This window comes from Capra hircus, chromosome 1, assembly GCF_001704415.2.
Source record: "Capra hircus breed San Clemente chromosome 1, ASM170441v1, whole genome shotgun sequence".
Lineage (NCBI taxonomy): Eukaryota > Metazoa > Chordata > Mammalia > Artiodactyla > Bovidae > Capra > Capra hircus.
In genome coordinates, this window is record NC_030808.1 from 73,621,370 (window position 1) to 73,637,557 (window position 16,188).

The window sequence follows — 16,188 nt, forward strand, 5'->3', positions numbered from 1 at the left end:
ATTCCTCAGTCCTTGTAAGTTGAGATAACGTTTGAAGTCTCTTAAATATTTACATGACTCTTGCTAGAGCTCTAAAGAATTCACTTACCCTTTTTTGAGATACAATTTTTTTGTTGTTGAGATACAATTCACATTTATAAAGTCTACCCTTTAAAAAGTGTACAATTTAGTGAGTTTAGTATTTTCACAAAGTTGTGCTGCCATAACCACTCTCTAATTCCAGAAGATATTCATCCTCCTAAAAAGAAATCTCATACTCTTCATATTTTGATTTTGTGATAAAATGTTTTATTTATGTGGTTAAGTTGCACTAATAAGTTTTAGAAATTCAGACAGCTGCATGTATGTATAAATATAGTAATTAATATTATAATAGGCTTTTTTTTATGCTTATCTTAGTGATACTTTACCATTTGTTCAATGTTTTACACACACACACACACACTTCAGTCTTTGACTTGCTAGGATTTTTCATATCAGGTTGGTGATATCAGTGCCAACGTTTGTGGGTAGCTTGAAAGAGAGTGGGTGGACACACTGAAGGTAAAAATAACTCTCCTTTATTGAACACACACTGTTTCCCAGGCACTACTCCTCACACAGGAGGTAAGTTCTATTGCTATCATTTTTTTATTCTACATGGGAGCAGATAGAGGCTTCTGGAGCTTATGAAACTTGTTTTCCCAATGTGGCATACCTAGGAAAGGTCAAATTTGAACCCAGGCCCTCCGAAGAGGGTGGCAGAGAATGAGATGGTTGGATGGCATCATCACTGACTCAATGGACATGAGTTTGAGCAAACTCTGGGCGATAGTGAAGGACAGGGACCTGGTGTGCTGCAGTTCATGGGGTCACAAAGAATCACAACTTAGTGACTGAACCTCCAAAGTCAGAGCACTGTGCTCTAGTGACTGCTGTTAAATTGGATGTCTAGCTTAATTATGATGGCAGTCCTTGATCAGAGCTGTATAACATGCTTCCCCAAGCCCCCATTCAATTCCTCCAGTTATTGGTTGAGAAGAGCCAGCTCCTGCAGGTTAAATGCTTACAGTGAGGCTAGCACAGATGAGCAGTCAGATTGCTTTTTTTTTTTCCTCTTTCAGAGCAGACATGAATGTGTGTTCCTTCCACAGCACTGGGACTTCGGACAGTTATCTTAGACTTCTAGTCCAGCTCTCAAAATAACTAAACACCTTTTACCACATTTGTTTGTGTATTTGAATACTTACATTAGTTGGAGGGTAGCAAATATGACTTGATTTATATATGTGGTCTCTGTGCTCAAATAATGTATGTTGAATGAATGTGTGAAAAAATTTAAGAATGAGTCTAGACTCCTTATGAGTTCAACCACCAGTATTTTAGTGAGAGGAGACTGCATGGTATAGTTTGATTAAACCTTTTTTTTCCTGCAAGCTTCTCAAGAAAGTAAACTTAATTCCACATACACATTGAGTGGAATATTTTTTTACACTCACAGAGAAATGTGATTTCCAATACCTTTTGAAGAGGATTAGTCACAATTTTTACCTTTTGTAAACAAAATAAATGAAGATCGTATTAAAAATCAATGGATTAGGACTTTCATGAATCAAATAAAATCTGCAGCTCTGTTAGCTTCCCTCCCACACAGTTCCTTAGCATCTGTGAAGGAATCCGGGAGTCCTTTCGCCTGTTGCCCACTCCTCGGAGAGGTCCTGCCAACTCTGCATTGTCCTGCCGGATTTGCAGTCAGATGTCTTGGGCTGGCAGGCACTGTGCAGGCAATGAGTTCTTTCCCTGTAAGTTGGGTACAAAAAGACCAGCATGGGAGCAGCCTCCTTTGGGACAGCGGCTTAGAGAGAATGCAGTTAGCCAGGAGCCGGCAGAAATTCCTCCAAGCAGAGGGTGGCTCGTGGGAGGAGTTCAGTTTGCTAAGTACTGTCATTTGCTGAGAGAAGGTGTGTGCTCCAGAGCGAGTTTTAACCTGGAGGATTGTTAACACATTAACTCTTTCAGTCAGCTGGAGAGGGAGAGCGGCGGTGGTGGCGGGGCGAGTTCAAACTCAACCTGGACACATCTGTTCCGGAAGGTCAGGGAGGAGTGGAATCGCTTTTCCATGGGGGATCACTTTGAGAAGGGCCAGCATGCTTTGCTCAACGAAGGAGAAGAAAATGAGATGGTAAGATTCCAGCCACATTCCGCCTCTTTCCATTTCCACTGCCCAGCCTCCAACACTCAGTCACTCACACACACACACACACATACACTCACACGCTGACACGCTTATATACACTCATACACACAAACACATGCTCATACACACACTTCTCTGAGATTTGATTTTGGCACTATGTGAGAAAAGACAATGTACAAGAAACCTTCCTTTCCCATAAATGTAACCTCTGACACCAGAAATCTGGTAGGCTTAAACATATTGTATTCATTTTATCAAGAATATTTTGAAGTAGAATTGAAAGGGAGAGAAGTACAATGCCACCTTATGATTTGTTTCGTGTCTCATCAGTATAGCCGGTTCTGGTCAAAACCTACTAATTTTAGCAAATCCCTGATGTTGGGAGCAGCATATTTCCTGATAGGAAGAACTGGCACATCTTCAGGGAGGTAAGACGGCAATGGGGTCCTGACCTCCTCTGCCCACATATCTGTGTTCACAAAGATGTCTGGGCAGAAAACACATAAAAATAGTAACAATTATCAGCCTACGTTCGTTTCTCTTTACTTCTAGAATTTTACTTGTTGTTCCCTTCATACAGTTTGGTTACAGAAAATTTTCTGGAGTTCACAGTCTCTTTTATTTTAGGTATGTTCCCATCTGAGAAACTGCAGGAAAATGAAAGATGATTCTTACGCTCTTGCTGAAATTAAAGCTGTATTTCTCAATTACAATCTAATCAGGAGAGAGTTAGAAATGTGTACTTCTGTTAATAAGGCTGTTCTGCTAATTGTGTAAGCGTAGTCTTTTATGCCAGTAATGGTGTAATTAAAATGTTAAAATGTGAAATTCTCATTCTACAGTAGTATTTTTATTTTCCTGGAGTAAATGTATAAGTAACAAACCCAAAAGATATTTACTTAAAATTGTTTTCTTGGTTAATTGCTTTAGCTCTGACTATTAAATTCTTTGTTCCTAAACTGGTCTTTCAAGTCTAATCTGCTTACCTGTTCCTATAGCAACAACATTTTTTGGAACTTCAAAAGTAGATCCCTTCTACTATCAAAGCTGAAACATTTATAAGGGAATCAAAGTCTCCCAAGTTTATGTGGCTTTCTTAACTGTCTCCTTACTTCTTTTGGATTTGACTACCAAATAACAATTGCCTTTAGGCCCTACACAAATGTCACCAGAAATGACCTTCTGATCCATGTTTTTGATCTATCCCTTTTTCTGATCCATCCCTTTCCCTCCAAAGTGTTTTCTCTATGTTAAGAAACTTGAGAAAATTCTCTATACTAAGTTGAAAATCTGATCCTCATTTTTAATATTATTCACAAGAAGGCAAAGTCTGCTTCCCTCGAAGGGTTTTTTATTCTCCCTCAAATCCTCAGCTGGAAATACAGCTACTCTTTTCCTGTACACTCATTTCTTCTCTTCCACACTTGTCATTCCAGAGTCATGAAGAATCATCTGCTTGCTGGCGGGACGTCTCTAGTTCCCAGGAAACTAGTCTCCCTTTTGTAGCCTACATATTCTACTGAAGCAATGTTGTCAGCAGGTCACCTTCACGGTGGCATCACTCAGTCAACACATTCGGGTGTCAGCTTAGTTTTGCATGCAACTGAAAGCCCGGCTAGGAGAGGGCCTTTGACGTGGAAAGCACACTGTGTTTTCTGGAGAGGAGTCATCTAGCCGCCAGTCTCGGCGGAGGTGCAGCAATTAGTATGCACTCTTGAGCTCTCTAGCCTGCTCAGCCTGGAGAAACCTGGCCACCTGCCTATTACTGTGTCTGACACTGTCCATTTTAAACACACCACCCCACTCCTTTCACCCAGAGCAGCAAGCATCAAAAATTAGCAAGATATCTTAAAAGTACACCACACATTTTAAGGGTGATTTTTAGTTTACGAAATAGTTTTTTGCCCACTAACTAACTAAGTTTTCACTACGCCCTGTAATGCCTTCTTCAGCTTTTGCAGAGGGTATAGCACTCCTTTTCTTTTTTAAGTTGTACTGCAAGGCATGTGGGGTCTTAGTTCTCTGCTACTGCTGCTGCTGCTGCTGCTAAGTCGCTTCAGTCGTGTCTGACTCTGTGCGACTCCACAGGCGGCAGCCCGCCAGGCTCCCCCGTCCCTGGGATTCTCCAGGCAAGAACACTGGAGTGCTCTGACCAGGGATCAAACCTGCGCTCCCTACAGTGGAAGCGCAGAGTATTGGCTGGATCAATACTGTAGCCAGGAAAGTCCTGGATATGGCACTCTTAATGGGAGAATACATTTCCTCCTTTAACCGAACGAAGTTTAGGAGCATCTGATCTGCTTAGATTCCCCAGGATTTGTTATTAGATATGGCTTGTATTTCCTGAGTCAGTCTGTCTCCTTTGGCCTCAATGGTAGTTCCTTTTGGCAAATCAACATAGTCTAGAAATGTGTCACACCAAGTGTTTATAGTTTCTGGCTTTCTAATTGCTGCAAGTTTCAAGGGAAAGTAACATTCTAGGGTTTAGCCTTCATGTCAAATAAAGAAAAACGGAATACTTTCAGGCCTAATGATGCCTAGGACTATCTTCCACTCTAGAACTAATAAATTAAAAACTAAAGAGACGCTCTGCTACTGCTGCTAAGTTGCTTCAGTCGTGTCTGACTCTGTGCGACCCCATAGACGGCAGCCCACCAGGCTCCCCCATCCCTGGGACTCTCCAGGCAAGAACACTGGAGTGGGTTGCCATTTTCCTCCCCAATGCGGGAAAGTGAAAAGTGAAAGTGAAGTCGCTCAGTCGTGTCTGACCCTCAGTGACCCCATGGGCTGCAGCCTTCCAGGCTACTCCGTCCATAGGATTTTCTAGGCAAGAGTACTGGAGTGGGGTGCCATTGCCTTCTCCAAAGAGACACTCTAGGTGACCTAAAATTAATATCCTCAGGTGTAAATTGAGACAGGAGCCCATGGAAGAAAACACTTGTTAGGAGGATAAGGCAGAACAGGGGGAAAAGTGAACTTCAGAGAAGATTTCCCCAAATGACTGCCTCTGAGAGGCCTCAAAAAGGAGACTGTCTCCCAGACATCATCCGAGTGGGACCAGAGATCAGGCTTTCACTAGCCTTGGGCTAGCCACTTGCCTGCTCTAGCCTCAGTTTTTGTGCCTGTAAAATGGGTGTAGCCCTTTTCCTACTTGTCTCACAGGGTTCTTAAGTGGAAGTGTTTGAAGAAATATAAAATTCTGGAAAATCGTAAGCTGGTATCTATCCAAAGATAAAAGTCAGGGCTTCAGCAGTTAACCAGTTGAATGAATATTGCCACCTCCCTCCCCACCGAATGAGGTCATCTCTTCTCATTAAATAATGACAAGTGAAGAATATACACTTTTATTCACAAGTTATAGAAAAAATTTATAAATGGAGAGATGCTGAGTTTCTTTATTAATAATCAGCTTTGTAGTGCTTACTTTGGAAAACACCCACCAGTCTTAAGACTCAGTTTCCTTATTTGTAAAAGGAGAGTATCAGATGGCCTGGGATCTCAAATTCAGATGTTACATATTTATATTTGGAAAGGTCTTAGAAACACTGAGTGCTCATTTCCTTATACCGTAACTGTATAAAGATATGATTTAATTGATTCAAACTTTGCTGCTGCTGCTGCTGCTAAGTCGCTTCAGTCGTGTCCGACTCTGTGCAACCCCATAGACGGCAGCCCACCAGGCTCCCCAGTCCCTGAGATTCTCCAGGCAAGAACACTGGAGTGGGTTGCCATTTCCTTCTCCAGATTCAAACTTTACTCCCTGTTATATTTAGTTACACTCGTGAAATCAGACTCCTTCATGGGGAAGTGCTTTATTCCAGTGAGATGTTTTTCAATAAATATTTTTGTTTGTTTATTTAGTTACTTGGCTGTGCTAGGTCTTAGTTGCGGCATGTGAGATCTTCCATCTTCACTGCAGCATGCGGACTCTTTAGTTCTGACATGTGGGACCTAGTTCCCTGACCAGGAATCAAACCTGGGCCCCTTGGATTGGGAACTCAGAGTCTTAGCCACTGGATCACCAAGGAAGTCTGAAACTTGTTTTAAAAATGGTGTTCCCTGATTTTTTTCCTTCCTGGATTTTAGCAATTAAAAAAGAAAAAAAGCCTTGAAAATTTTTTCTGATGATTATAAAGGTAGCATACGTTTGTTGTAAAATATGTTGCAATGACATATAAAAGGTATAAAGAATGAAGTAAATATGATTCATGAACTTTCCAACCGGACATGATCAATATTATATTGGTGACTCTCCTTTCAGACTTATAAAAAATGCATGTACAAAACTTATCACTTGCTAGCATTTCACTACATTTTAATGTTATCTATATTCTTGCAGTTATTTTTATCTGTTGTACCTATATCATGGAAATACTACTTAATGATATGCTACTGTGCATCTCTTCTCAACTCTGCATTCAGTGATGCCACATTAGTAGCTTGAAATTAATAATGTTGGGAGTATTTATGCCATAGAAATCGGAAGGTGCTGCAGAGAACTTCTGTCTGCTCCACCTGAAGGCTGGTTGTTAACTTTATACCCATACACTACAGCACATATTATTTCTTCAAGACTTTTCTCCCTCCTCCATACATGCCTGAATAAAATAAGAATACTGAGATTCCCCTGGTAGTCCAGTAGCTAAGACTCCACACTTCTCAGGCAGGGGCAGGGGTTTAATCCCTGGTCAGCGAACTAGATCCCACATGCCACAGTGAATATTGAAGATCCTGCATGACACAACTAAGATCCGGCCCAGCGAAATAAATAAATATTTTCTAAAAATAAAATAAATAAGAATATTGTATTTGGATATCATCCATTTATTTGCACTATTATCATGCTGAATCAAAAGATGGTCACAATCTACTCTTAAAAGAATATATACACATTATCATAAATACATTTTTTTAAACAAAAAATGGAGTCATTCCACTTATACTCTTTTTTAAAGCTGGCTTTTTCATTACACTTAAAATGTGTTAGGTACATATTTTCCTTTTGATATTTACAGCTTCATATAATCATTTTAATGTTTAAATTATGTTTGGATGGACTACATTAAACCTAGTACATCTCTCATGTTGCACGCTTAGGTCATTTCGAAATATTTTTTGGCTGTGACAGACAATTTTGTGCATGTATTTTTATATATTCATCAGAGCATTTCCTCAGGGAGAAGTCCTAGAAAAAGGTACTGCTGCTTTAAAGGGGATGTGTATTATAAATTTTGATTGATACATGATTTTAATACGAAACTGCCTTCCCTAAGATTGTGGTTGTACGAGTTTATACTCTGATTAGGAGTTTTCGGAGAAGGCGATGGCACCCCACTCCAGTACTCTTGCCTGGAAAATCCTATGGACAGCGGAGCCTAGTAGGCTGCAGTCCATGGGGTCGCAAAGAGTCAGACATGACGGAGTGACTTCCCTTTCACTTTTCACTTTCAGGCTATGGAGAAGGAAATGGCAACCCACTCCAGTGTTCTTGCTTGGAGAATCCCAGGGACAGGGGAGCCTGGTGGGCTGCTGTCTATGGGGTCGCACAGAGTTCAACACGACTGAAGCGACTTAGCAGCAGCAGCAGTCTTTTTTGAGAATGCTTCCTTTCTCTACCATACTTGCCACTGTTGAGCACTATCAGTCTTAACCTTTGTCTCATCTGGAATGTGAAAGTGATACTTTGTGGCCGTGTTATATTTTCATTTCCTTTATTTGAAAGTTATCACACATCTATATGTTTGTCAGCATTTATTTTTACTAGATTATCTTATTATTATCACTGATGTTATATCAACCAGTAGACTGGGTAACTAAAAATTTTCTAGTAGATTGGTAGACTGGGTAACCCAGTAGGCTGGGTAACTTTTCCCATTGAATATGGAAAAGCAAGAGCAACTCTTTCTGAACTTCCAAGTCATTGGGAGCAGCAAGAAGCTAGTGCCATAGGCACATAATGTGGCAGCAGAGCGGTGTGTGGTCTTTGCCGCATTGGAAGTCCTGTCGTGCCTTCAGCTTGAGTCAGGGGCATCTGTCCTCAGCAAGTATTGGGCTCACTTTGATAGTTGATGTTGGCCCTTTCTTCCCTAACGCCAGGGAGCAAAAGCACCTCCCCCACCTCAATAGCCACTTATTTATTATGCTTGTTGAGCACCTCCGAGTTGGTTGCCAATGTTAACTAGCAAACCCACCGATCTCATAGTGGAGGAATTGTGCTCAGACTGAGACATTTTGTCAGCTGAAATGTTCAGGAAGCCGGGCCACTGGCCAAGTCTAGTGTCTTTATTCTTGATTCATTGCTGTAGAGCTCCCATGAAGTCAACTCATCTTTGATTGAAACTCTTGAAGAGTAAGATTTAATGGCTTCTTGAAAATAGGGGACCTGTTTGGTTCACCTTTCTATGGCCTCCTTCTCCCCTTTCCCCAGTCCCGAGAATATAGTACAGTGCTTGGTGCAAATATTCAGGGCATAGCTGATGGCACAACATCAAGCTCCCTTAACCTGCAATTTTGTATTCTGAGAAGAACAGGGGGGCAGAGGGGCTCAAAGGGTGAGACGGTTTGAAGAAAGAGAAACCTAAGAAATTTATGTTGTTTATTGGGGATTGTCAGTCATCTTGTGAATTTATCAATTGACTGCTCTCTCCATCAATCATAAACAAAGCTTATTCTTTGGAGTTAATTAGCCATACTACACTATTTTCCTATGAGATATCTTATTCTACTCTTTTATTCATTCATGTATTCAACAAATATTTACCAAACCCTTCCTCTGTGCCAAGCATCCTCTGCGCTAACCAAAGAGGATTTCAAGTGAATAGCAAACAGTTTTTGTTTTCAAGGAGTTCAAAGATGAATGGGCAGGACCAAGTATGTAATTCATGGGGCCCAGTGCAAAATAAAAATGAGCTACCTCTGGCTCAACAATTATTATGAACTTTAGGATGACTCTAGCAGAGCATCCTTCCAAGAGCAGGGCCTTTTGTGACTGCACAAGTCACATGCTCATGAAGCTGGTCCTACAATTGGGTCAAGTAGGGGTGAAATGTAATGAAATTATGCTGAAATAGGTATTGTTGTGAGACGTATGCATACAGAGCTGTGGGAGCAGAAAGAGGAACAACTCAGTCAAAGAGCAATCCAAAGGGAAAAGAGGGCATTCATTTTCTCTGGGAGGGTAGATTAAGGCCAGATTGTGAAGGACTCTGTGAGACATCCTAATGAGTGTACATTTCATCTTTTCCACAGATTCCCAAACATTGGTCCATGAAAAAAACATACCAGAATCAAGTTGGAGAGTGCATTTAAAAAATAGATCCATAGGTCCCCATTCCAGATCTACTAAATTAGAATCTTTGATGATCGAGCTGGACTTATTGTGATATCAGCCTGATGAGCACAATGGGGAAGCCACTGGAAAATTTGAAACAGGGAATTCATATGGTAGGATTTTCCTTTCCAAAGGATGTTATATCAGGGGTGAGGAAGTTTGGTTGGAGGAGGAAAGTCAAGGAAGGAGTGTTTGAAACAGTCCAGGTAAGAGATTCAGGGTGGAACTACAGCTTGTTAAAGAGGATGCTGAGTGGAGAATGGATTTAAGAGATATTTAGAAATTAGAATTAAAAAAGACTTCATGACCCATAGATGGAATAAGAGAGAAGGGGTGAACAGGATGAGTAGTTACTAAGGAAGACTTTAAATTTCCTACTTTCCCAATGGGAGAAAGATGCTGCTATCCCTTAATCCCACAGGGAAAAATAGGAACAGGTTGGGAGTGAGGATGGCAATAGCTGTAGCAAATACTTACATGGTGTTTGATCTGGACTGGGAACTTTACAAGGTAATGACTTCTTTACCCCTTTCAACACCCTAGGAGGAATGAGCATCTCTCTTCTGCAAATGAAGAAATAGGCACAGAGAAATTAAATGACATGTCTAGGTTCATCTGGCTCAGGAAATAGAAGGCTATAGCCTGGGTTCCTGCTTTAAACATGTAGCTTACTGCCTCTGGTTTTGTTTAATTTTGGACACACTACTTTAGTTGTTAATGGTTGCAAAACAGCAGGGCATAATTTAAAGAAACACCACATTAGGAATCTGGAGATCAGCACCATGGTATTTGTTCTGTCATTATTAAAGTAGATAATGGTCACCTCTCTTTGATGTCACTTCATTTGCACGATGGAGATAATAATACTTTACTGATTTGAGCCAGGGACAAATGCAGATGGTTTCTTGGGGTCCTTTCCAACACACATAAAAATATGGTTTAAAAAGTTTTAAAGCAAGTGGATAAAATCTCTGTGAAACGTCTTAAGAAATTTAAGTGATATTCTTGAGTTTTTAAAAGTACTGTGAATTGTTTTTAGTCATGAAAAGAAGGACATATCTGGAGACGTTACAGTAAGTGGGAACTGGAAATCTATGGCCATTGCTTTATGAATTACTCATGAATAAAGGAATCAAGAGTAAAACTATCAGTAGATAATTAACCAAGGCTGAATCTACAGCTTCCTTAGGCCCACAGAAGACACAGAGCACAGGGACTTGGGCTTCAGAAGAGTTGGAGATCTGGTGTTATGTCCAGAGGAAAGTCACCCCTAGATGCCAGTTTCAACACTTTGTGGCTGTTTCAAAGCCTTATGAAGACTAGACAGAGTGAGACCACCTATCTCAATGGGCTACAGGCACTTCTAGATGCCCATCATGTAAACCTTGGTGAACTGCCTGAAATCATGGCTGGGTAGAGTTGGAAGGCATCTTAGAACATCGCCTCCTCAAATCTGTCCTCAGCTTGAGGCTATTCTTATGGACAATGAGCACAGTTATGCCCTAGATATCCCTTCAGATAAAGAGCAGAAGGAGGCCCAAATGTTCTGCGTGCTTTCCAGAGAAATGTTATGTCCCTCAGGCCAGGACACTTTCTGATTTTTAGTGGTTGTGCACACAGTGCTCTGGCTGAGACTATAATCACCTTAGTATTTCCATAATTTACTAGCTTCTTGGGGGGAACCATGGCTGCAGGATTTTGAATTTCTGGATTTTTTAAACTTTGAGTCTCAAGATCAGGCTTGATCACCAAGCATGATAAGGATCTCTTAGCTTAGATGCCACATTACCCTGTACAGGTCTTTCCCTTAGTCACTTCTAGACACAATTTTTTACTTTCTATTTTCTCTGATCACCTTAACATGGTCTTCTTGCTCTTCCCAGAATATTTTATATACTTTCTTTGCCAGGAAGGTGTCTTCACCCTAATATCTGGTCTTCAGAGTTCTGCCCATCCATCAGAACTCATCCCAAATCTGACTTCCTTCTTTAAGCCATCTGGGAGTCCCTGGGTCACCGTTGGTCCCTTCCTTGTCCGGAATGTGTTTGAACTCTTACTATAGCAATTTCACTGGGTTTTGTAATAGAGTGTTTTATTGCATTTTGTAATAATGTGTTTATCTTTCTCCTCCAACAGATTGTGAGTTAGTATGGGCAGGTACTGTGTCTTATTTCATGTCTATATCTTACACAGAACACCAACGTTACTTAATATGTTTCTGATAAGATGAACTGAAGACTGCAAATATTACAAGTGTTTTTCCTTCTTTCCTAACTGAATTAGGTTGTTACACTGAATTTTACAAAAGCAAGTACTGAGAATATATAATTTGTCCACATCTGGAAGCTAAGAAGCAGTAGAAACAGATCTTGAAACTTGGCAGGTTGATTCCCGAACTCCTACTCTAACTCCAGTAGTCTCCCGGCTGCTGTTATGGTGGCCACCTCTGTTGCTCCTCTCACTAACCATAACTGTCACTCCTACCACCAGCACCGCGACAACTAGTAAATAAGCCCAAGGCAGTGAGTATTAGTTTAGCTGCTATTTCACACTTAGGGTTCATTTTGAACTTGTGAGAAACAAAACCTCCAGGTCTCTTTTATAAAGTCATAGCTTTCTGATCTTTTGAGCCTAGAAGTGAACAGAGGCACAGGCTATGGAATCAGGTCACCCAGATTCCCCTGTAGTTTTCAGCCATCCATGCCTGCCAGCATCACAGAAGTGGTGATGCTCCACCAGTGTGGCTACTTGGCTTGGTGCTAGGCTCCTAGTAGGGGCACAGAGGGTGAGCCTAGCCAGTCCTTTTGTATTTGGGCTTCAGGGAATGATGCTTTGTCAATATTCTTGTTTGTCCTTTCCATGGCAGCCACTTCTGTCTGTCACTGGCCTTGGGTGGTGTTTTCTTGCCCCTCCCTTCAGAGTTGCTTGAGTGTGATTTGTAGACCCATGCCTGGTAAGTGGTAGAGGATCCACCCAGCATCAATGCATTTTTGCTTGTGTCAGAGAGGATTTCCTACTTTCAAGTAAGTGACCTTTGTCCATTTGGTCCTGCTTGTTTTAATCTCAGACTTTGCATGGGGTTTTCTAACAGCTCCAGTATTACATATCTCCAGGTACTAAGTCAATGGAAAAAATACAATTATTTCTCAATAATATATAGAATTGTTCTCTTTTCTCAATAAAATAGAAGAGTAAAAAGACTCATATTTTCTCATGGGCTCTGATCGGATCATCTCCTCTTTTCAAACTTATTCGTGTGGACAGGAGACTATCATGGTTTTAATCACATTCCCAGTCCAAGAGTCAGGGTCAGAGGCAATTCTACATGAAGCACATCAGCAAAGGGTGGTAGGAGGAGGTTTGACAGAAGAAAATTGGAGTACTGGATGCTATTACCTGGAGTAAAATAAACGGGAATTGGAAGGTCTAGACAAAAAAGTACAAATGGACAAATAGGATTTCCCTTCTAGTCAATAAATAGTAGTGTAGCTGAAGTGAACAAACAAAGTTTAAAGTGGTTGGATCCCCTGTGATTTTTGCCTGAGCAAATGTAAAATATAGAGCTTTTCTGAAGGTATTTTACATATCTAAGAAGAGGAGGAAAAGGACTTTTAAAATATATGTTTGTTTTTCTAATTTTATTTTTATTTTTAAAAGGTATTTAAATTGAACTATAATTGATATGCAATATCATATTAGTCTCAGGTGTACAGCAAAGTAATTATGTTCTCTCTCTCTGTATATCCATCTTTTCCCCAATTCTTTTCTTTATAGGCTGTTATATTGAATATAGTTTCCTGTACTATACAGTAAATCCTTTGTATTTAACTATTTTATATATAGCCATGTGTGTCTGTTAATCCTGTACTCCTAATTTATCCTCCCTTTCACATTTGGAAAAGATAAGTTTGTTCTCTATGTCAGTGATTCTGTTTCTATTTTGTAAATAAGTTCCTTTGTATTTTTTTTTTAGGTTCCATGTATAAGTGATATCGTATAATGTTTGTCTTTGAATTGCTTCAATTAGTATGACAACCCTTAGCTCCATCCTTATTGCTATTTTTCTGATTTTAAAAGTTTGTTTAATCATATTTACTTATTTACAAAGCAGAAACAGATTCACAGACTTAGAGAATGAATTTATGGTTACCAGGGGGAAAGGTGGGGAGGAAGGATAGAGCGGAAGTTTGGGACTGACATGCATACACTAGTATACTTAAGATAAATAACCAACAAGGACCTGCTGCATAGACCAGGGAACTCTGCTCAGTATTCTCTAATAACCTAAATGGAAAAAAAAATTGAAAAAGAAAAGGTATATATATATATGCATAACTGAATCACTTTGCTGTACATCTGAAACTAACAACATTGTTAATTAACTATGCCTCAGTATAAAATGAAAATTAAAAATAAAATAATTTTTGTTATCAAAAAGTTCATTTAATTGTATTCAATAATTAAAATGTGCACAATATAAAAATAAAAGAAGAATCACAATGATGCCATCACCCAAGGCAAATACCACTAGTATTTTATACATTTATATTTCAGACTTTTTTTGTTTGTGCTTCACATTTTTTCAGTTAAATTTAAAATCATACTGCATAATTATGTTGTTTCTCTCCACTTAATATTATTACATGTATTTCTTCCATGTTATTAAAAACAGTTAAGCATTATTTTAATGGCTATATAGTATTATTTAATAATTACCTTATTCTTATATACATAGGTTACTTATTCTTATATACATAGGTTAATTTCTACTGCTACTACTAATAATATTGTAGTGAATATCTCTGCAGATAAATCTTCTCTGTGTTTTGTATGTTAGAGGAATATTTTTAAAGACAAGTCTTTCCTAGTTCCTAAAATCATATTTTTTGGGGAGTCTGTACATTTGTAAGGCCAGATTGGCTAACCCCTCTCAGTAGTAGAGATTTAGACTCAAGTGGAGCTGCAGGAAGGGATATGATTTTGATGCTCAGAAATGCCATTTTTGCCATTCTCCACTCAGGAAACTATAAAGAGGAAGTGTGTAATAGAAAGTTGTGACGCTTCTATTTATCCAAAGGCTTTTCAGGCAAAAGACATCATGTGCATATGAAGGGTCAGTTCTGACCACAAGGAGTCCCATGTTGCAAGGGTGAACAGGGCTGGAGCAACAGGCTAGGGAAACTTCATATTTTATTTCAGAAAATTTTTCTTGCAGCTTCCCCCTGCTCTTTCTACCCTAGGAGGAATAAATAAAAGCTAGAACCCTTAATATCTTGGTAACAGATTCTAATCCCTTTGCCACAGCTATAGTATCTGTTCTTTAATAAATGCCTGATTATAGGGCTTTCAAACCATTAGGAGAAAAAACCAATTATCTTCCTTCTGAAATTTTACAAAGATCACAGAGCAGGAAAAAAAATTATTGGAGTTAACATCATTGAAATAATTGTCTATAAAGGACCCATATATAAATTAATTGGCAAATTGAAATAAAAGAATACGCAAATATAATACTTTTTAATTATCCCAAGGAAAATATACTTTTCTATTTAATTTCTCATAGCTAATTAATCAACTCTTCACTGCTGTATGTTCAATGGTTAGAAAAATGCCTGGCACATAATAACTAAACAACATGTATTTTTTAAAGACATAAATGAATGAATGAAGCTTGTTACAGTTAAATTCCAAAACAATATAAAATAGCATACAAATTAAAAGATTAAAAATGTTGAGAATTGAGAGAAATAGATGCCTGGTTTACTATACTTCACTTTTCTTGTTCCACAGCATCTCAGGCCAAAATCTTCTTCAAAGTTTATCTGACTTTCTCCTGCCCCTTACTTCATTCATCCAACCTTTCTTGAAGTGCCCTCAGAGAGAAGGAAACTTATAATACGACAAATCATTTCCTTATAAGACAGAGCTGACTATTTAAAAAAACAAACCAAAAAACTCTTCCTTGTGTTGAACTGAAATATGTTTCTATTAATCTGAATGTATTAGTGCTGTGTGGTATTAGTCTTACTTCTTTTGCTTTTGGTGACTTCCTGGAAAAAAACCAGTTTCCAGGTCTACAAGTCAGGTATTTAAAAATTGTTCTTGTATTTCCCCTGCCCTACCCTTCCAGGTATCTCTTCTCCAGTGTATACAGTTTCTTCAATCATTCCTCATGTCCTTTGAAATCAACCTCAGAAAATCTTGGAATGATAATTAGAAGCAGCTACCTTCTCTTACGTAATTCTTTCTTTGAAATCAACAGAGATTCTTGGGTAAAGGTGCGTCTATCGGGGGAACACAGAAGAACCGCTTACTGTGTCACTAGGGCTGCTGATGGTAAGGAGTTCAGAGCAGCCTGTTCAGATCCAGACAGGTCTTATAGCAGGCTTATTCTGTTACCAAGTTCCGTTCCTCTGCTTGCCACTTGAAAAATCAATACTCAAGAGACAAGTCTTGGTTTGAAAGGAAAGTTTGCTTTACTCAGGAAGTTGGCAGTTAGGGTGGAAGGTGGTTTTTGTGTCCCCAAGTCAACTGAAGATTCTGCTTGTCCTGAGTAAAGGGAAAAGGGGGAAAAATCTCAGTTAATCATTAAGGGGGTCAGATTCTTTGTCATGTTTCCATTCTATGGAGACTCCCCCTGAGCTTTCTTTTGATGCTATCTTGCCTACAGATTAGCTAAGGG

General features: G+C 39.4%; 1 protein-coding gene across 3 annotated transcripts in view; it reads left to right on the forward strand.

Annotated features, from left to right (window-relative positions):
* ATP13A4 (ATPase 13A4) overlaps nt 1,872-16,188 on the forward strand; it is a 126,102-nt gene continuing 111,785 nt past the window's right edge. For all 3 annotated transcript variants that reach the window (XM_013963728.2, XM_005675108.3, XM_013963735.2), the window contains exon 1: nt 1,872-2,161. In XM_013963728.2, the coding sequence (XP_013819182.2) occupies nt 2,099-2,161 (63 nt within the window). In that variant the 5' untranslated portion in view covers nt 1,872-2,098. The remainder of the gene's footprint in view (nt 2,162-16,188) is intronic.